Source organism: Asparagus officinalis, chromosome 1 (genome assembly GCF_001876935.1).
Source record: "Asparagus officinalis chromosome 1, Aspof.V1, whole genome shotgun sequence".
Taxonomy (NCBI): domain Eukaryota; kingdom Viridiplantae; phylum Streptophyta; class Magnoliopsida; order Asparagales; family Asparagaceae; genus Asparagus; species Asparagus officinalis.
This window is the reverse complement of record NC_033794.1, coordinates 118,477,690-118,500,213: the sequence shown is the minus strand read 5'-3', so window position 1 is coordinate 118,500,213 and position 22,524 is coordinate 118,477,690. Positions and strand designations below refer to the sequence as shown.

Genomic DNA, 22,524 nt, shown 5'->3' with positions numbered 1-22,524 from the left:
GCCACGTCGGTACGGTCGTCGGCACGGCGGTCGCACCGTCGGCACGGCGTCCGCATGTTCGAGCCGCCACGTCCGTCGGCACAGTCGCGGACGGTTCGGCGGCCCATGTGTCGGCACGGATCGAGCGGCACGCGGTCGGCACCGATCGGTCGAGCTTTTTCGCGTCGCACGGTCAGGTCGCCGGTAGCACGCGTCGGGCACGGTCGGTCGGCCGGCTCGGTCGGCTCGGTCGCACGTCGCGCGCACGGTCCTCAGCACGGTCGCACGGATCGTCGGCCGCGTCGGCACGGTCGGTCGGCACGGTCGGCACGCCGGCGCCGGTCGGCCACGGGCACGGCGGAACGGCTCGCGGCACGCGCGGTTGGAACCACAGTCGGCCAACGTCGGCGGCACGGTCGGTCGACACGGTCGACCGCCAGCACGATCGGTCCGGCGACACGTCTGTCGGCCCGTCGGCACGGTCGACGCATGGTCGGTCGGCACGGTCAGCGGCACGGTCCGGTCGGCACGTCGGCACGCGCGTCGCACGGCGGCACGTCGAGCGCACCGGTCGGCACCAGTCGAGCGGCACGGCCGCGTCGTTCACGGCGGTCCGGCACGATGGCCCGCAGCCGTCGGAGCGTGCACCAAATCTCAGTGGTGACAGAAGGGGATGTCAATGTCTGCGATAAAAAGGAGGAAGAGGGAGAGAGGAGGAAGGAGATGGGTTAGGAGAGAGGAGGAGAGGAGGAGCCATGACCATTAGACCTAGAGAGAAAAGAATGAAGAAGGTAAGGGCATTTTGGGATTTTTCTATTTTTATCTTTCTCTGTACTTAGTTGGCAGGGAATAATGACTAACTAAGAGTTGAACCACATAGATTTGGATTTTGAGGGTTAAATAACATGAAAAAAGATTGAAGGGGTTGGTACATGAGGTTCTAAAAATTGGGGCATTTACATAATTTTCCCTATAGAATATTGTATATAATTTAGTGTGGTACATGGACCAAGTTGAGAAAATTAAAAGTACAAGGACTAATTTGAGGATGAAGTTTTATTGTTGAGGGTAATGTGGTCATGAGCAAAAAATTAACATCCAACTTCTAATGGATGTCAAAAAGGTCCTAGTTTGTAAGAGCATATCCAACAGCTTCCCCATTTTATTGATATTCTCACTTTTGGAGAATTTTGGGCTTTTTTTTGGTCCAACAGATTCCCCATCCCATTCCCCAAAATAGGGATGGAGGAGGAAAAAAGGAGAGTCTTTCCCAAATCTGGGACATTCTTCAAATATTTGGGGAAAGCTTGGTCATGAATGCAACACATTCTTCAAGACGGGATGGAGGAGAAAATAAATATAAAACAAAACCCGTAATTATAAAAAAAAAACCATGGGGGCAGTTCCAATGCATAAGACCATCCAAAAATAGGGATGTAGAATATTTTTATTATTGTAATAAATACATGATTCTTCAAAATAGGGAAGCTGTTGGAGTTGGAGCAAAAATAATTTGGAGAATATGACTTTTGCTTCCCCATTTTGGAGAAATTTTTGGGAACAACTGTTGGAGATGCTCTAACGGTTGTGTTGTACAGGGACCCGGTTGAGAAAATAATAAGTACGGGAACCAACTTGAGTATAAAGGCTTAGTAGCAGGAGTAAATTACTAAAAAATCTAAGGCATCGTCTGATGAAGAATTAAGTGTGAGATTAAAGGGAGCTGACCTCCTTTTGACCCGCGGAGAAAAGAAACATGTGGAATAAAGTTTATAAATCTATCTTAAGTAAACAAGAAAATTATGTAAAGGTTAAAATAGTCCTTCTGACAGGTTTTACTAATACACTTCTTTTGCAGAGTTTAATAATTGGCTAAATATCATAAAACCACCCTCAACTTTGGATGATTACTACAAAACCCTCCTTAAGCTTATGGGTTATCAGAAAACCCCCTTTAACTTTAAGATTTTATCAAACCTCTCTCCCCTCCCCGACTCCCCCCTAAAACCTAAAAGTTAAAGGGGAGTTTCATGATAACAATTTAAAAGTTAAAGGGGTTTTCTAATAAAATCTGAAAGTTAGCTGAAGTTTTTTGAGATAATTTCCATACGTATAGAGCGGTTTTTCTATATTTCTGAAGTTTGGTTTGGGAGGGGGTGGGGTGGGGTTGGGGGGTCCCAACAACGTTCCAATGTTAAAAGGAGGTTTCTTTTGATATTTACCCTTAGAAATTCCATTAAAAAACATTAAAAATGAAAAAAATAAAATAACTTTTAGCTAACAGATTAAAAGTTAATCCCTTTCATTTTAGATGAATTAATTGTTGGAATCATGACATACAACCAGCGGAAAAAGCATATCATGACTATTAATCAAAATTAATTAAATATTAGAAGAATACCTGAATCGCTTTCCGAATTTCTACAATAATCTGTCCCAAGATCAATCCAAAATAGCTTCCTCAAGAGAAAAAGCCTCCAATTGAAATCCACCCGTCACCGTAGAGGAGCAATACTGAGAGATAGGTTCTCAAAAATCTATTTCTTCATATTATCTTCATAAGATTTTGAATCTCTTCTCTTAACCTCTCATAAGGCTACATATGAACCCTATTTATAGGATTACACTAGTCTTAGAGATTTTAACTTTAAACAATTCATAATTATCTAGAACTCTATCCATAACAATTAATGATAGAATAGATTTGTTCAAAAACTTTATCCATAACAATTAAGGATAGAAATAGATTTATTTAAAAACTTTATCCATAACAATTAAGGATAGAAATAGAATTGCATTGCATGTATACCTCTTCTAATTAGAAGAATACCTGAAACGCTTTCCGAATTTCTACAATAATCTGTCCCGAGATCAATCCAAAATAGCTTCCTCAAGAGAAAAAGCCTCCAATTGAAATCCACCCGTCACCGTAGAGGAGCAATACTGAGAGATAGGTTCTCAAAAATCTATTTCTTCATATTATCTTCATAAGATTTTGAATCTCTTCTCTTTTTTTTTCATAAGGCTACATATGAACCCTATTTATAGGATTACACTAGTCTTAGAGATTTTAACTTTAAACAATTCATAATTATCTAGAACTCTATCCATAACAATTAAGGATAGAATAGATTTGTTCAAAAACTTTATCCATAACAATTAAGGATAGAAATAGAATTGTATTGCATGTATACCTCTTCTAATGACATTAGTGAGACCAATTGGGTCCCATATCGAGAACCAATTATTAATCAAATTAATAATTTTAATTTAACAATCAAATCCCTATCCGACCAATTGTTCATAAAAGCTCTTCCATAATATGGGATTAATTATTAATAAATAATATCTTATATTCACTCCATTCCAGTATCATTTATTTTAGGCAACTCTTTTAAGCAGGACAACTCATCTATTTGTTCATGCCTAAATTTGCAATTCCCATGAGCATAAATAAAAATTATTTTGAAACATCAAAATATTTTATTTTTCTATAAGAAAATAAATTTTTAAATTTTTTTTCAAAAACACCTGCCGGCAGGAATTTAATAGCTTCATGGGAATGCATAATAATAAACTAACTCATCATAATGAGCATACTGGATCCTATCTAGACATCCATCATTTTCCTAAATGAAATTTAGCAACCCAATGTTTCAGGTTGTGTAGCGCTTGCTAAACAAGCTTAACCATCACATCAAAGCATACTAAATTATCAAATCGAAAATGACAATATCATCAAGTCAAAGGGACCATGTAACAATTTGAACTCTCTATCTCTTAGGTGACTCATCCTAGAGAATTCAAATACGGTCTAGTGCTACACACATCATAATGCGTGCTTATGACATACACCCGGAGAATCTCCATTCTCGATGGTTGAGACCCACCACCATATCTCATATATCGGTGTCATGCATAATAACCTGTTATAACAAAGTTATCCTTTACTAGTTATAGGTTAAGCACAAATTTAAGAAATTTCTAAGTTAGATCATATCTCCAAGCAAGTGACCATCACAGTGCATGATCTAACAAAATAACTTCTAAGGATATATATAACAATTATATAAATAATAACCAAATTATGTGCAACAATTAAATTTATTAACATTACAATATTATTACATAATTTGTATTGAATGTTCAAGGGCAAATTATTATTACTATTCCAGCATTAATTACTAGCTGGGCTCTTCCTTAAACCCCTCTTAAAAGAGGTCTACGCTACTCCGCAATACAAACCCACTTTCTGCTTGGATATGCACGCTTCTTCAAATGATGCAGATAAACTACACGCACATGAACTGGGACGGGAAGGAAAAGAAAGCGTCTAGTATTCATTCAGAGAACAAAGTTGGAGGAGACATGTTCACGATGGTCCAACTCAGACCCTGTGCATTTTGTCCTCCACCCCCGACTCCGAAACTGGGGAAGCTTTGATGATGAGAACGACTAATTATGGGAGAAAGGGACAAGAATAGCTGGTATAATTTGTCCTGAAACTGATTTTATGTAATTAATTATCACTTGAACATGGATAGTAGATCCACATTGGTACTTGTTCTTATTTTTTTGAGATTAAATGTCTGCTTATTTTCTACACGGCCTAAGGGGTGTTTGTTTCAAATCCTATAATTTTAGGATATGGATTTTATCATGGGATTTGAAATTCATAGGCGTTTTGTTATGAGTTAAGATTTTTAAAATGTTATTTGTTTCATTAATATTTTGAGATTTTGAATACTACATTTTGTAATATTTTGTTTGTTTCAAGTTCAAATTGTAGCATTACCAAATGCCAAAATTTTGTAATATGATGAATATGCTATATATCTTGGTGAGGTTACCTCCCACGAAAAGACAAAATTGAGATTTCTCAAATCCTCTCCAATTGAGAGGTAAGCACACCCATTTTATGGGATTTGTCAAAATCCTCTCCGATTGAGAGGATTTGGCAAATTCTAAAATTTAGACACTTTTTCCACTTTTGAGATTCAACATTGTAAACTTTTTATTAAAACAAACACCATACATGGAATCCCAAAATAAATAAATAAAACTCACTTTTTGATTCTAAAACTTGTAATCCATATCAAATGCTAAAATTTTTGGTGAAACAAACCCCGCTAATGGATTCTTTCCCTTAGGAAATTCCTAATCCTAAAAGGGTTTTCTGGGAATTAATTTATTTGGGCCCATTCTTTTTGTGTCCGGATCCAAAAGATTCTTTTATGTAATATAATAATTTGGGTATTATAACTCTGAAATATTAATAGGTATTTGATGGAAACACGCTATAAAGTACTGCTAATTAGGACGTTAGCCGTGCCTTTTCTCTTGGCTGCTTGGTTCCTTTTTTTTGGGTGGGGAAAGCTGCCAAAAGTGTCAGCTTTTTGGCAGCTTTTCCCCAAAATCACCCCTTAAAAAGGTGATTTTAGGGGAAAGGTGGCAAAAAGCTGACATTTTTGACAGTTTTCTCCTCTTTTACCATCCAAAAAAACCTATTCAAACAGCCCCTTGCCGCGACAAAATAATGGAACGAGGAACCACTGCTCTGGGGGCCCATCACGGCTTTTAATGTTGTCCATTGAGAATATGGGAGGCCATTATACGTCACCAGGTGGTCCCAGTCCAGCTAAAGCTGATCAATGGTAAGAGTGGACTCGTTCTAACGACACCATTTGCACCTGACCCAAACTCTTTAACGCGGTGAGAATCTTCTGGTTAATTCTACGATGTTTTGCATTTTTTGCGTAGGAACGTTCTCAACTCTCGACGTTATAATTTTATTCAACATTATATGAAATGTTCACTCAAAACTATAAAAAAACATAACTACCAATTTATTGCGTGCTAGATTAGTGCACTAAAATAATCAATGCCCGGATCATTGACAAAAACATAGAGCGGCTTCTGTCAAGATTCTAAGTACGAGATATAATATATTAACTTTACTGTACAAAAAATCCTAAACTAAAATATATAATAGCGATCTTTAATATAATAATGAAAATTCTAAATACTATTTATCTTATCCGTTGAAATTAGAGTAGAAAATATAGATTATTAAGATACTTAGACTTAATCACTTAACTGGAATCTAATAAGTCGAAAACAGGTCAAAAAGTATAAATATGAATTGTTAGTTACTGCTGGAATGTACGAACAGTATGGTTCTCCTGATGCAGCACTGTAATAATAAGCTGAATGTTCAACCTGAATCTTTTTTATTTTTTAACTTGTCCAAACTTATACTTCACACGTCCTTTAGCAAATTAGCATGGATTCGGATCCTCTCCACTACAAAAAAAAAATAGTGGAGGGACCACTACATAATCACAACCATTGATTATCTAGTTGATGGTTATGATTTTTTCTTTTAGTGCAAATTAGGAATGAGTGTAATACACGGGGGTATGGTAAGTGTTAGATTTAAATTGTATCTTAACCGCCTACTAAATAATCAACGCTTGAGATTAAAAGTAATGGTCTATCCACTACTTTTTTTATAGTGGAGAGGATCCAAATCCAATTAGCATACCTTAATTTTATGATTTATGAATATTTTCCTTTTCTACTCCCTACCAGTCCGTTACCACAATTAGCATAAATCTTGATTAAAAAGGAAAGAAGGCCGAGATATTCCACTCTGTCTCAAAGCCGCCTGTCTCTCACGTACCCATTTAATGCTCCATAAACATAGCAAAAAATAACTCCCAAAATATTAAATAATTGCCTCAACATTCTAGCTCCATTTTCTCTCTATTGAGAGTGGAGACGCGAAGCTCTGAGACAGGCTTTCCCTTTGTTTCCGCCTGTAAAGATTCACTCTCGTTTCCTCACTCTACACTCAACCATGATCCTCCGCTTCCCCTCACCGCCGTCGGTAATCTTACCTCTCCTCCTCCTTCTTCTCCACTTCCACCACCCCACCACCCAACAACCGCCGCCGAAGAGCCCACATGCTCCACCATCGTGCCGATGAAGTCTCGACCCGAAACCATATCCATCGCCGACTTCGGCGGCGTCGGCGACGGCCGCAAACTCAACACCAACGCCTTCAAAGAAGCAATCTTTCGCATCCAGCACCTCCATCACGCCGGCGGCACAACCCTCTTCATCCCTCCGGGGGTTTGGCTCACTGGCCCCTTCAATCTCACTAGCCACATGACTCTGTTCCTCTCCCAGGGCGCAGTTATTAAAGCTTCTCAGGTTCGAAAGTTAGGGTTTTGATAATTTTCTTTGTTTTTTTTTTGGTGGGTGGAAAAAAGATGGGATTTTTTTGGGTTCTGCAGGATGTGGAGAGATGGCCGCTGATTGATCCGCTGCCGTCGTATGGGAGAGGGAGGGAGCTGGATGGGGGGAGGTATATGAGCTTGATTCATGGGGATGGGATTCAAGATGTGATTATTACTGGTGGGTGATATTATTATTATTTTTGGCTGATTTTAGTGGTTATTTGTTTATTTGGTTGGTAAGTTTGTGTTTGTTTGCTTGTTGTTGAGGTTTTGTGGTGTGTAAAGGGGAAATTTAGAAAGGATTTGCATGGCACTATTTATTATTTTTAATTATGCATGATTGGGATGGAATGGTTTCGTTGTGGATAGTATTGTGTATAGTTACATGGGTCTTGAGATTTGTTATTCTTCTGCAAATTACCCCATCAAGGTAGACTGGCTATCAAGCACGGTGAACTATTAGCATTCTTCAAGTAGGAAGGGAACTATTAAAAGAAATTACTTGACTGTATTCTTGTTTAGGAATTGCAACGAGAGAATATTTAGATCCGTTTTCTTTTTCTCATAACATTCCTCTCGGAGTGAGAGATCTATCGATATTATGTCTTTCTTCTTGTAGTCAGGCTATTTATCTGCCTTGATAGATCAGATGGCCTTCAAAGCCATGGAGGTGATTTGAAGGATTTTGTATTGATTGGAGTTTATCAAGATGAAAACCTTTATAATTTCTGTAGACATACAGGGTTTTGTGAATTGAGCTAGCATAGCACGCTACTAGCTGATTATTGGGACAAAATTACGACTAATAGATGTTAGTTCATCTTTTGACTGTAATTCCCCCCTGCATAGTTACCTTAAATGAGTGATTAATATATGCATAAAAGAAAATAAACTAAAAATCATCTGAAAGCTAATATATCATTCTGACTGTGGTTACCCTTTTAGCTTTATCCTTTATGTCTTCTTGGAGATTAGGATATGAAAAAGAAAAGTCTTGTGTGCATGTTCATACTCATTTTTTATTACTGCTTTGAATCTATGTATGAGGTTCAAATTGATAATTAATATGCAGGCTGTTTCATGTAAACTATTCATTGCAGGAGATAATGGAACAATTGATGGCCAAGGTGACATGTGGTGGAATATGTGGAGGCAAAGAACTCTCCCTTTCACCAGACCAAACATTTTGGAGCTGATGCATTCTACAGATATCATCATCTCGAACGTGGTTTTTAGAAATTCACCTTTTTGGAACATCCACCCTGTTTATTGCAGGTATATTATGATAAGTAGTCTGTATTCACTGGGATTGTTCACGAGGCTCCTTATGACAATCCAGAGCCTAACCTCTCCAAGTGCTTACTTTTGCTAAACTAATTTCTTCTTGACCTTTGGAACTTCATTGACAATGAAGAGCAAATACACTTTACGGGTTATAACACATCATCGTTTTCTCTTTCCTTTTTTCCCTTTTATTTCTTATCCCTTTGTTAGTGCTTGTGCTGAACTTCATTCTTGTAATGCATTACTTGAACCTTAACATGGTGGTTTGTCTGAGACAATCTATTCATTTACTTTCTTTCTTTTGCAGCTATCTGGTAGTAAGAAATGTGACTATACTTGCTCCACATGACTCTCCAAATACTGATGGAATTGATCCAGGTACATTTTACCCTTATTGACTGTTATCATATATTGTTTAGTCTTCAGTTTGACATATGAAACCTTTGCGAAAGCTGAATTAATACTTTCTCACACATTTTCTATGTATTTGCAGATTCTAGCTCCAACGTCTGCATTGAAGATTCCTACATTGCAACTGGAGATGACCTAGTCGCCATTAAGAGTGGATGGGATGAGTATGGAATTGCATATGGCCGTCCAAGCTCAGGCATCACTATTAGAAGGGTGACAGGATCCTCCCCTTTTGCTGGAATCGCAGTCGGAAGTGAAACCTCAGGTGGGGTGGAAAATGTCTGGATTGAAAATATAACTATCTTCAACTCCGGATTTGGTATTCATATAAAAACCAACGTGGGAAGAGGAGGGTACATAAGAAACATAACAATCACTGATGTGAAAATGACCGAGGTTCGATATGGGTTGAGGATTGCTGGCGATGTCGGGGACCACCCTGATGATAAGTTCAATCCGAATGCTTTGCCCGCTGTCAGTGGGTTGATGATCAAGAATGTTTGGGGTGAGGAAGTGCAGCAGCCTGGGTTGATAAAGGGTATTAAGAACTCACCCTTCACTGGTATCTGTCTGTATAATGTTAAGCTTTTGAATGCTGGATCGAGGGAAGTACCATGGAAATGCACCGATGTGAGTGGTTCTGCCCTTGTGGTTCAGCCTGGAGCGTGCTCAGAGTTGACTAGCACGACTGGGTCGAGTGCTTGTTCGACAACAATTTGATGTTTTCTGTTATTGGAATGATATTTTTATTTCACAACCAATACTTGTTCCTCCCTCTCCCTCTCTCTCTCCCTCGCCTGGAAGGTGAATTCTTTTGTTGTTTCAATGGAATGGATTATTTTTTTAAGTCAAATAGATAGCTCTCCTTTGAAAGATGGATCTTGTGGAGAGGCATTCAATAATTTTTCTTATTAGAAATGCATGTGTAGTAAAGAAAGCTGTCATATTTCATATATTGGAGGTATATCAAACGATAATTGCTGTAGTTAAACGTTTCAATCATCTCATTCACATATATTTTACAAACTACGACATCTTTAACATTCCCAGTCTTATAATATTTCTATGGATTCCTATGTCATCTTCATTGATATTTCTTTACGCACTTTTATTTTCATCAGACCTTTCATCTTGCTGTAGTTTCTGAGCTATGGGTTATCAAGTAGTTTCTTTTAATTGCACTATTTTGTTGAATTTGCGCTTCTTTTTGGCCTCTCTATTCATGATCAAGGCTTCTGAGTTCAGTTCACAAGCAGATTACATTGATCGATTGTTTTAGCTATCAGCACATCTCATAATCAGTATAAGTGCCTCTTTCAACTTCTACCAGTAATTATTGCATGAACACTCCCCACCTATGAAGTGGTGAAATCGCACACCATCTCTAAGATAAATCTCTCGACCTGTAATCTTTGACACACACTTTGCCATTGTGTGGCAGTCATTGCATACCCTTGTATTTGTTATCACTCTAATCATTGTAGTTTTACTAGTATTGATTAATCCATAGGTTATCGCCAACTTCTCAGTATGAGCCATCAACAATTTCTCCTTTGCTTCCTCTCTAACATTACGAACAATGCAGCTTGTATCAGGAACATAACCAGACTTCTTCAATTCAGAAATCAACTGATACAATTCGAAATATATCTCTCCAATATCTTCATGTTGTTTCCCTTCAGCAGAGAAAACATGCACAGTTTGGCCAATTTGAATCCAGCTCCATCCAGATTTGCTCTTCAGTCCAGCTGCATTCATTGCATTTCTCATGTTCTCCGCATCTTCCCATCGATTCTCATATGCATATAAACTCATCATCAATAGATAGTTCGCACAGTTATGTGGCTCTAACTTGAACAGATTTCTAGCAGCTATCTCTGCAATCTCAAGATTTCTGTGAGTTCTACAAGCTCCGAGTAGAGCACCCCACAGGCTGGCATCAGGCTCTAATGGCATGTCTTGTATGAAGTCCAATGCTTCATCAAGATACCCCCATCGAGCTAGGAGATCAACAATGGAAGTATAATGTTCTAATCTCGGAACAACCCCATACTTAGTTTTCATTCCATCAAAGTACTTCCATCCTTCAGTGATCAGACCTGAATGCCTGCAACTTGAGAGAAGTGCCGTGAAAGTTATTCCATCAGGTTTAACCGCTAATTTAGACATCTCATCGAAAAGCAAAGAGGCTTGTTTCGCTTGGCCATAAACTGCAAAGCCCATGATCATTGCATTCCATGAAGCTAGATTCTTGTTTTCAATCTTCTTAAAGACTTGGTAAGCATTTCGTAAGCTTCCAGATTTAGAGTACATATCAATGAGTGATGTAGCTACATATATATCTGTATCCAATCCTATTCTTGTTGCAAAACAGTGAATCTCTTCTCCCTTATTTAGCAAAGCAAGACTTGAACAAGCTCGGAGAACAGTTGCAAGAGTAGCTGAATTGGGCTTGATTCCTTCTTTCTGCATCTCAGTGAAGAAGTATAAACTATCTTCATACTGCTCATTTTGACAACATCCAGAGATTATAGCAGTCCATGAGACCACATTTGGCTTTTGTCCTATCGATTTTAGTTGACGAATCAATACTAAAGCTTGCCTGCTCTGCCCTTTCATCGAGTAACCAGAAATCAAAGCATTCCATGTGATTATGTTAGGCTGAAGGCCTCCATTCTCCATTCTCTTCAAAAGTTGTAGAGCTTCATCAAGAAACCCAGCATAGGCATACCCTGTTATCAGAGAATTCCAAGTAATTACATTCCTATGCTTCATTGTATCAAAAAGCCTATGAGCATTTGACAAACTGCAGCATTTCAAGTACATATCTACAAGCGAAGTTCCAGTGTATACATTGCATTCAAGACCATTTCTCATCACACATCCATGTATTTCTTTCCCGAATTTAATCAAATTAGACCCAGAAACTGCACGAAGAACGCTGGTGATTGTGCTCGAATTGGGCTTCAGACCCTTAAATTGCATTCTTCTGAAAAGTTCAAAAACTTGGTGATTGAATCCATGAAGAGAGTGACCGGAGATGAGGCAATTCCATGTCACCACGTCGGTCTCCATCCCAGATTCAACCATGTCATTGAAAAGCTCCATTGCATTGACTAGAAAGCCGTTGAGAGAACAACAAGAGATCATGGAGTTCCACGAGACAAGACTCGGGTTTGGTATGGATTCAAACACTCTTCTTGCAGATTCTATAGAAGAGTTCTTGGAGTACATTGTGATCAATGAATTGCTCACTAACAGGTTTGGTAGAAGTCCTGATCTAATTACATGCCCATGTATCTGTTTGCCAAGCCTAAGAGCCTCAACTCTCCCACATGAATTGAGAATTTTAGCCATAGTGATTTCATCGGCCTTCACATTTGAACTCTGCATCTCGCGGAATAACTCAATAGCTTTCCACCATAACTCCTTCTCTGCATTCAACATAACGGCTTTATTCCAAAGTACATCACATTTTACGGGTGTTTCTCGAAACAACTTCTCTGTGGATTCCATGCTAAAAAATTCTGCATAAAAATCCATCAGATAACACTTCAGAAGGGTTTCAGCATCTAAACCTGATTTAGCAATTAAGGCGTGGCTTTGGAAAGCAAGCCACGAATCACCCAATTCTGCTGATATTTTTATAGCTGCAGTGAGAATTCTGACATTTGAGACACTTCCAGTTCTATGCAAATGCTGAAAAATTCTAAGGAACTCGTAGGGATCGACTCTTCCTTTGTCAAATGCATCTGTTAGGTAGCTCAATGAGAGAGAGCCACTATCTAAACCTGCGGAAAACAACATTGCTGCTGACTGGGTGTCTCCAGTTTCTAAGCACAATTGGATAAGGTTGCAAGTAAGAGAGCAAGACATCCATTTTCCTCCACTTTTAATGATCTGGGCATGGATTTGCTTGGATGAATCATGAGATTGTAATGATGCTGAGGAGCTGGGTGTTTGAAGAAGAGACTGAGCAGATACGGGGTTTTCTGTGAGTGGATCTGTAGTTTGAAGGCACTGGACTTTGAACTGGTATCTCTTTTTCTTTCTTGTTTTAGAGAATGATTTGTGGGTTGAAGATGGTATATTTTGAGAATTGGAGATGGTTTGCTCCATTGGAGTCTAGACTCAACTGTTGCAGAGATGAGGGAGGGAAAAGCTTAAATGGTCAGCATCGTTTGGCTGAGCTGTTAGATTACAAATGGATAAGGCTAGCTCCATATACACCACTTTCATATTTTCCAGCAAATTTGTGCAGAACATTTCGTTTTATCTCACTCCAATTCCTGCAGTTCACACAATAAAATTACTTCTTGCACCGGATACACAAATAATTCTAGTATCAAGCGAGCTTAGACATGCACTTAGCATTGCGCGTCCATCCATTGTGAACTGCGAATAGGTTAAAATTTTGGGGGGACAGAGAAATATCAAATTATTTATAGGAATATTCATTCTCTTCATGACTTTCTACATTCCGCATGTTGTGTGCGACGGAAGCTTTCTTGAGCAACACAAACAATAACTCGAACTAACCACAACTAATATGCAAACACAACCACAGCAAGAACAAAGAATTTTACGTGGTTCAGCAAGTTGCCTACGTCCACGGGGCAAGGAGGGGGGAGTTCTTACTATTAGAAATCAGAGAATACAAGTAGAGTTGCAAATCTCTCAGATCAAACTCTAAAACAAAGCTCTTGATCTCTCACAACTCTCCCACAATTGGATGCAACAATTCTCTCTCAAAGACTGCTCAAATTCGTCCTTGCTTAACCCTAAACAATCAGGTTTTGAGTTATATACAACTCAGAAACGAAACGGGTTAAAATCCAAAAGGCCCAGCCCAGAACATCGACGGTCGACCGCGGTGGTCGACCGCGCAGGTCTCTGCCGGTCGACTGCGGCGGTCGACCGAATCACAAACCCAAGAGATAAATCACTTACAGTCCATCGCGGCGACTGCGGCGGTCGACCGCCACCACATCGAATCCTACTTAGGTCTGTGTGCACCGTTGGCGGTCGACCGCCAGATTGTCTGGCTTCTGCCTGCAGATTCTCTCCTGTTTAGTGTAATTTCTTTAATTCTCCACCTCGGCGAATGTTTCCACCAAAAACTGAGCCGACACCAAATCATCCAATAGTCCCTCAACAAGTCAGGGAACCAATCTAGAGCTGAAACGTGATCTCCCCCCATCTGAATCAACTGATCAAACCGGCTGCATCTGAAAGACTGCCTACGTATCCTCTTGTCCAAGGAATCAAGCCGAACGTAGTTCACCCAAATGGCCTCCAAAAGCCTCAGCACTGAAGGATGTTCAAAAGCTTCAAACAACGACCAAATTTTACTCCTGAAACAACTTTGGTCAACATATCTGCAGGGTTGTCATTCGTGTGGACCTTCTCTAATATGACGTCTCCATCATCCAACACGTCACGTACAAAGTGGAATCTGACGTCTATGTGCTTCGTGCGCGCATGATAAACCTGGTTCTTCGCCAAATAGATAGCCGACATGCTATGACAATATACCCGAATAGTCTCCTGAGCGATCCCCAAGTCCTCCAATAATCCACGCAACCATAAAGCCTCCTTAATAGCTTCAATAACTGTCATATACTCTGCCTCTGTAGTAGAGAGAGCCACTGTGGACTGAAGCGTGCATCGCCAACATACAGGTGCACCTGCCAATGTAAAAGCATAACCTAAAGTAGACCGGCGTTTGTCAAGATCTCCAGCATAATCTGAATCCACATATCCAATACAATCCTGCTCATCCTTCTCATCCTTCTGGAATACTAAACCAACATCCACGGTGCCTCGGACATACCGTAGAATCCACTTCACGGCCTCCCAATGACCATTCCCGGGGTCGTGCATGTATCTTGATACCATGCTCACGGCCTGTGATAAATCTGGCCTCGTACACACCATTGCATACATCAAGCTACCTACTACACTGGCATATGAGACCTTTGACATATAATCTCTGTCCTCAACTGAAACAGGTGACATCAACGCTGAAAGCTTGAAGTGGGGAACCAATGGTGTGCTAACTGCTTTTGCATTACCATCAAAGCTGAATTTCTTTAACATCTTCTGCAAGTAGCTCTCCTGTGTAAGTTTCAAACTCCCTTTCACCCTGTCTCTCTTGATCTCCATACCCAATATCTTCTTTGCCTCTCCAAGATCCTTCATCTCAAACTCGGATGACAGCTCATCTTTCAACTTTCGAATAGCCGAAGAATTCCTGGACGCAATAAGCATATCGTCAATATATGAGCTCACCATCCTGTTGCTTGTGCATATAAACACATGGGTCATATGGGCTCCTCGTGTACCCTCGGCCAATCATAAAGCCGTCGAATCTCTTATACCACTGTCTTGGTGACTGCTTCAAACCATAAAGAGACTTCTTCAACTTACAAACCAAATCTTCCTTTCCTGCAGCTTTGAAACCCTGGGGTTGTGTCATGTAGATCTCCTCATCTAAATCACCGTGTAGAAAGGCTGTCTTCACATCCATCTGGACCAAATCCAAATCCAACTGTGCCACCAACGCTAATAAAATCCGTATAGACGAATGCTTCACAACGGGTGAAAATACCTCGTTGTAATCAATGCCCTCAAGCTGTGCATATCCCTTGGCAACCAATCTGGCTTTGAACCTTATGTTCCCAATAGAAGATCCCTCCTTCTTCGCATATACCTACTTGCAACCTATAGCCTTCTTACCCTTAGGTAGATGTGCAAGTGTCCAAGTATCGTTCTTCTGAAGAGACCGCATCTCCTCCTCTATAGCTTCCCTCCACCTGATCGAATCGGGGCTAGTCTCTGCCTCCCTGAATGTGGCTGGAACCATATCATCAACGACCTCCACTGATAATGTATATGCGACCATGGCATCATTATACCTAGCTGGCCGACGAATCTCTCTCCTCGGTCTATCTGCTACAATGGACCTCTGAACATGACCCTGTTCATGAGTCCTATGATCCACTGTATCCTATATCTGCCCGGCTGTCATCTCATCTCCTCCCAGTGTCACCTCTGTAGGAGCCTCGATGGATACAATGCTCTCTGGAGTAAGTGGAGTCACATCATCCTCCACCTGCTACGATATCTCATCTGTCTGGTCTCCCTCTACCTGCTGAGGGGCTCGAGGTCTCATCATGTACGCCTCGTCAAATGTGACATCTCTGCTAATAACTATCTTCTTGTCCTGTGTATCCCATAACTTGAAGCCTTTGACTCCATCTCTAAATCTCACAAAGATTGCTTTCCTCGCTCTCGGATTTAATTTACCATCACTAATATGATAATAAGCTGGACACCCGAATATCCGAAGCGACTCATAATCACTAGCCACCGAACCAAACCAATGCTCCAAAGGAGTCTTCCCGTCTATCGTAGTGCACGACAACCTGTTCACGAGATGGTTCGCATAAACTACCGCCTCGGCCCAAAAGGATCTAGGCAATTCACTCTGTGTCATCATATACCGCACCTTCTCCAGCAAGGTACGGTTCAATCTCTCAGCCACCCCGTTCTGTTGTGGTGTCTCTCGAACTGTGAAGTGTCTTCTAATGCCGTGATCCCGGCAAAACTGCAGAAACGGATCACTCTTGTACTCTCTACCGTTATCTGAACATAGAGTCTTCACCTTTCTACCTGTCTGCAGCTCCACTTTCTTCTTCCACTCCACAAAAATATCTAGGACCTGATGTTTATGCTTCATCGGGTATACCCAATTCCTCCTGGAATAGTCATCAATGAAAGTGACTGCTTCATCGGGTATACCCAATTCCTCCTGGAATAGTCATCAATGAAAGTGACAAAATAGTTGCCCCCCCCAAGAGATGTGTTCTTGGAAGGACCCCAAACATCTTTGTGAATGTAATCCAAAGTACCTTGGGTGTTATGAACAGCGGTGCCAAACTTCACTCTAGTCTTCTTCCTAAGTACACAGTGCTCACACAGCTCCATCTTGCAGGTCTTAGCACCTTTCAATAGCCCCTGTTTTTCCAATGACTGTAGAAACTTATCACCTATGTGTCCAAGTCTCATGTGCCATAAGGTGGTAGTGTCCTCATCTGTAGTGATAGAAGCTGCCAGACCCCTTGTAACTGCCTTGCCCTTCAAGTAGAGTATAGGTAGTTTTCCCTGACTCCTCGCATCACCACCATAGAACCCTTCGTGACCTTCACTGTAGCATCCTCTAAGATCACCCGATATCCTGCTGCCTCCAAAGCCCCAAGAGAAATGATGTTCTTCGTCAACTGCGGTACGAACCTCACTCCCTTCAACTCCCTCACTACACCATCATGCATCCTAATCCGGACTGAACCAATACCACCAATAGGACATACGTGGTCATTACCCTAAGCACGACATCCCCTCTTTCCAGCTCCTCAAAGCTAGAAAACCACTCCCTCTTAGGACAGATGTGATATGTATCTCCCGAATCCATCATCCACTCCATGGAATCCGCATAGCAAACTGACGGTAACGCAGGGCATGAATAGCCTGAAGAATCTGAATCTGAATGCTCACCAATAGCTTTTGCAACATTCACTTCTGAAGCTTGTGCAGCTTTCCCCTTATTCTTTCCGGCTTTTTCTTTCCACTTTGGGTAGTCAATCTTCCAATGTCCTTCTTCTTTACAATACCGACATTGATTTCTACCAACACTCTTATAGGCATTCCTATTCTTTGACTTTGAGCGGTTGAACTGACGACGGTTTGGATCTCGGCCTCGAACTGCTAACGCATCTCCCGATGCCTTCTCGGAGGGTTCACCATCATTCTTCCTCAACTCATAGTTCACCAAAGCTGAGGTTACCTCCTTGTAGCCGACTGTAGTTCTTCCATTGATCATAGTGAGAACGAACGTAGCATAATCATCTTCGGGCAACGAACACAGAAGTAGCATCGCCTTGTCTTCATCCTCAACTATAATATCAATACGAACACAGAAGTAGCATCGCCTTGTCTTCATCCTCAACTATAATATCAACATTGACCATATCTGAAAGTAGCTTAGTGAAGTTGTTGACATGCTCCCTGATGGAAACTCCCCTCTTCATCTTGAACTGGTAAAATCTCTTCTTCAAGTAAAGTCGATTCCCAATGCTCTTCGTAAGATATTTCTCATTGAGTGTTTCCCACATCTTCTTCGCCGACGTCTCGTTCATAACATCATAAATAAGATCCGGCGTCAAGCATGACCTAATAACACCACAAGCTCTACTGTTCATCTTCCTCCAAACCTTATCCTCCACATCTGTGGGTTTCTCTTTTAACTCAAGAGTCTCCTCCAAATTCTGTGCATCTAAGGCATCCATCACCTGACACCTCCACAATCCAAAATTAATCTTGCCGTCGAATTTCGAAACATCAATCTTTGTGTTATTGATGCTCAGACTCTGTATCGCCTTTGTAAGAGACGAACCTGACGTGCTTGCATCTTCCATGTTGTCGATCTAGCTCTGATACCAATTGTTGTGCACGGCGGAAGCTTTCTTGAGCAACACGAACAATAACTCGAACTAACCACAACTAATATGCAAACACAACCACAGCAAGAACAAAGAATTTTACGTGGTTCGACAAGTTACCTACGTCCACGGGGCAAGGAGGGGGAGGAGTTCTTACTATTAAATCAGAGAATACAAGTAGAGTTACAAATCTCTCAGATCAAACCCTAAAACAAAGCTCTTGATCTCTCAAATAATTAAATAGGTCACTGGATTTTGGTTGAATTTTTTAAAAGGATATAAGACGGACTGTATTAACCATCAACAGTTGCATCAAATAGTGATGTATCATTATAAATGGATATTTACATACCAATTCATTTGTTTAACTTGACTTTAAGAACCTTGACTTCATTTTTATTTTATCTTAAGAAAACTCGTCCTTATTTCGATTATAATCCTAATCATAGTTGTCCAAAACAATGCATGCGCTGATTTGACATTTTTAATAGGAGCGCAAGAGAGAGAGAGAGAGGGAGTGAGAGAGAGACATGAACGTGATTATTTCTTTCGGAAGGTTGATACGTGGAGAATAGAGAAAGGACAGATGGGCTTCTTGACTAGGGAGTCCACAACTAGCCAAAGAGAGGGCCTTCTCCCATGTGCAGTCACCTCAATTTGATTGAACCAAGTTGAGAAAAGGTTTAATGGATGCGCCTCTTCTTGGGGGCTCTCTCCTATAGTATCCAATGATTTTGCTCACAGTTTATTAGTGGAGATTTTTGAATTTGCATTAAAAGTTTGATATCTTTGTAATGGTGTCAAGGGATCTTGTCATCATCACGTTAAGACGCTGTATTTACAATGAGATTTGAATGTTCTAATTTTATACTCTAATATGTTCCGAAGTTTGAGAAAAGATAAGAACCCTCTATCACTGCACCGAAATTCTGAAGATGTTCTAATAAGAATAGAACATCATAATTTGTTGCTTATATATAACCTACAACCATTATTCTCTCTTTGTTCTCTCTTTCGATCTCCTTCATCCCCTTCTCTGTCTGATCTCATCAATCTCCACTCCTCTACAGGGACTACTATAGCTCCAGAAACTCATGCCACTAGGCAAACGGGTCTAATATTCCTCCAGTTCCTTTTATGGAAATGGACCCGCACTATTTGATCTCATCGCTTGCATGACATAGTAACCGAGGCCCTAGTGGGGTGAATAAAGGAGGGGAGGTCGATGAGCTATGGAGGTGAGTGAGGGTACAAGCGTTGGCCCTGTTCTCATTTCTTGTGACCTGGGGAGTGGAACCATCTCATCGATCAACTTGATTGATAGATCACTTCTGAGAGCGCCTCGGGATTAATGACACATGTACATATTATTGGTGTGTGCAATCGCATGCGTGTGTGGTTGGGCCAAGGCGGGCGGATCTTGTCGCTTTCTGCGGTCAAATTGGATTGGCTCGGATGAGATTGGAGTGCATGACATGGAATTTTTTTCCGAACTTGTGCGTGCGTATGTTTTTGCTTGCTGTACTTGCACATTGTTCCCACGCGATGCCACTTAATTAAAGAGAGAGAATCTTGGGGTTCCTTGCCTTTGCCTCTTTCACAGTGTACAGGTGGTGATAGAGAGGAAAGAGAAGGGGAAAGACTCGTATAGTTGTATGCTTATGGGGTGTTTGCTTGCACAATTTTATAAAAAAGTTTTCTTAAAATGTCTCACAATGGTAATTCTGTAATTAAAAATTTTGTATAGATTTTTGTAAACTGTGTTTGGACGGAAATCATCCAGAAATCTGACATCACATTGACACTTTTCTATAAATTAGGGGGTGTTTGGTTCAATTTCTAGAAATTATAGGAAATCTTGTTATTTTCTATAAGTTATGGACTATTTTTTTGTTTTGAACCAAACAAGCAAAGCAAAAAAAAATAAGAAAATTGGTATTTTTTAACTTCTCAAAACTTTCATATAATTTTTTTTAAAATACAAGGAAATCATATTTTGGATGGAAAACATTTCCTATAATTTGTAGAAATTAAACCAAACACCCCATTATATAAGCTTTATATGATATAATTGAAGTCGCCACAACATTCAATGAGTCCACGTGTTCAAACATGTTGCTGAGTTTAAACTAAATGGAGGGAAATTTTGTGATAGAGGAACCTTTCTCTTATTTTAATTTACTGATATATTATTCTGATTATATTATTATTTTAACTAATTTTATAGATAATTGTATTGACATTGTATATTGATTGCATTAATTAATTTGAAGCCGATCATAAGGGTATGTGTGATGGTTCTTCTCCTTCAGATGTAATTTTCTAGATTCTACACTTTTTTCTTTATATATATGATTTTCTATGGAGTGCCATGTCTAAGAAACATTTCCGAAACATTTTGAAAATTTACCAAAAATATTTGGAAGCTAAATGGACTTTAGGTTAAGAAACATCAAATAAGCTTCATGTAAAATGAAACGGAGAAAGAGAGTCTGTAATAATAAGGAAAAGTTGGACATGTTGTGCGCGGCGCGGAAGCGGTCGAATCACACAATCCGAACAAGAGAGATTACAACTAAATAAACAAGCACAATCACCAAATAACACAAGAGATTTACGTGGTTCGGCAAGTTGCCTACGTCCACGGGGCAAGGAGGGGGGAGTTCTTACTGTAAGAAATCAAGAGAATACAAATAGAGTTACAAATCTCACCGATCAAACCCTAAAACAAAGCTCTTAATCTCTCACAACTCTCCCACAATTGGATGCAACAATTCTCTCTCAAAAACTGCTCAAATTCGTCATTGCTTAACCCTAAACAATCAGGTTTTGAGTTATATACAACTCAGAAACGAAACGGGTCAAAATCCAAAACGTCCAGCCCAGAACATTGACGGTCGACGTGTGCGGTCGACGCGCACTGTCTCCGCGGTCGAACCGCGACGGTCACGAATCATCAAACCGAGAAGTTAAATCACTTACAGTCATCCCCGATCCGCGGTCACCGCCACCACATCCGAATCTACTAGGCCTGTTGTGCACTTGGCGTCACCCGCGGACCGCCAGACTGTTTGGCTTCTGCCCTGCCCAGATTCTCTCCTGTTTACTGTAATTCTTCACCGCACACTGAAATAAGCAGAAATGTTTATTCTACATAACACTAGTGTTGATGTTAATAATCGAATATATAATAAAATGGGAGTGAGGTTGATTAGGGGCCGCTAACTTCTTCGAATATCTGGTTTTGAGTTGAGTAGCTTCTCCCTACACAAATAGCAGCTCGTAAGAGAATGAGGACTAGTTCTCTCGTTGTTCCTCCAACGATCAAGTTAGTGTTGGAATCGAGTGGGAAAGTAATGAACAGTGTGAGTTCTTGAGTGCAGTGGAATGAAGAAGATTCTTGAGAAATTGCTTACCTTATTGTTGAGAATAGTACCCATATTTATAGTGGTGGAAAAATAGTAAAATGGTAACTCTGGCCGAGTATGAGATGACGGTCCACGTCAACATCTGCTTTACAAGTGTCGATCGACAAGTGGAGGAGAGGTCACTTCAGTATTTAATGTGAAGTGATTGGGGGCATGACGGTGCCGACATGGTCCGATGATTCATAAAGACTATTGGGGGTAGAGGAATGATGACGCCTGCCAAGCATTTAATGTGACGCCGACGTGCTGTCAGCGGGGGAGGCTAGAGGTTGAGGTCTTCCCATGGCTTGTAGCGAGGGACGTCGAGAAATAACGCTTTTCGAGTCCACTCTGCAAGGTGTCAAATAACTGGTCGAGTGGGTTCATAGCGAGTCGTTTTCGACAAGAGGACCGACAAGTACCGCCCTTCGAGTCGATCTAAGGATATGTCGACTCGGCGAGTCGGCTAACTCGGGATTCTTGGTGGTCCTGACCATCAATTTGATTGAGCGGTGCATATAGGGGGATACCTGTCCGTTACTAGCGAAGAGCCATATTTTGGCAACTAATAGCACATCAATTATATGATTAGTCTTACATTTTCATTTAATAGTTTGATGATGATTTAATTTATGCAATTCTATTATGGAGTTCTGCATAGAAAATGTATTTACATATCTAGCAATTAAATCTATCATTAAC

General features: G+C 40.5%; 2 protein-coding genes across 2 annotated transcripts; one reads left to right on the top strand and one right to left on the bottom strand.

The window, feature by feature from the left end:
- Positions 6,640 to 9,790, top strand: LOC109829172 (probable polygalacturonase). The gene is made up of 5 exons (XM_020396313.1): positions 6,640 to 7,194; positions 7,278 to 7,398; positions 8,321 to 8,495; positions 8,812 to 8,882; positions 8,998 to 9,790. Exons 1-5 carry the CDS (start codon positions 6,964 to 6,966, stop codon positions 9,633 to 9,635), a joined length of 1,236 nt encoding a protein of 411 aa, XP_020251902.1. The 5' UTR covers positions 6,640 to 6,963; the 3' UTR covers positions 9,636 to 9,790.
- LOC109829171 (pentatricopeptide repeat-containing protein At4g01030, mitochondrial) lies at positions 9,917 to 13,185 on the bottom strand. The gene has a single exon (XM_020396312.1). It carries the CDS (start codon positions 13,032 to 13,034, stop codon positions 10,239 to 10,241), a length of 2,796 nt encoding a protein of 931 aa, XP_020251901.1. The 5' UTR covers positions 13,035 to 13,185; the 3' UTR covers positions 9,917 to 10,238.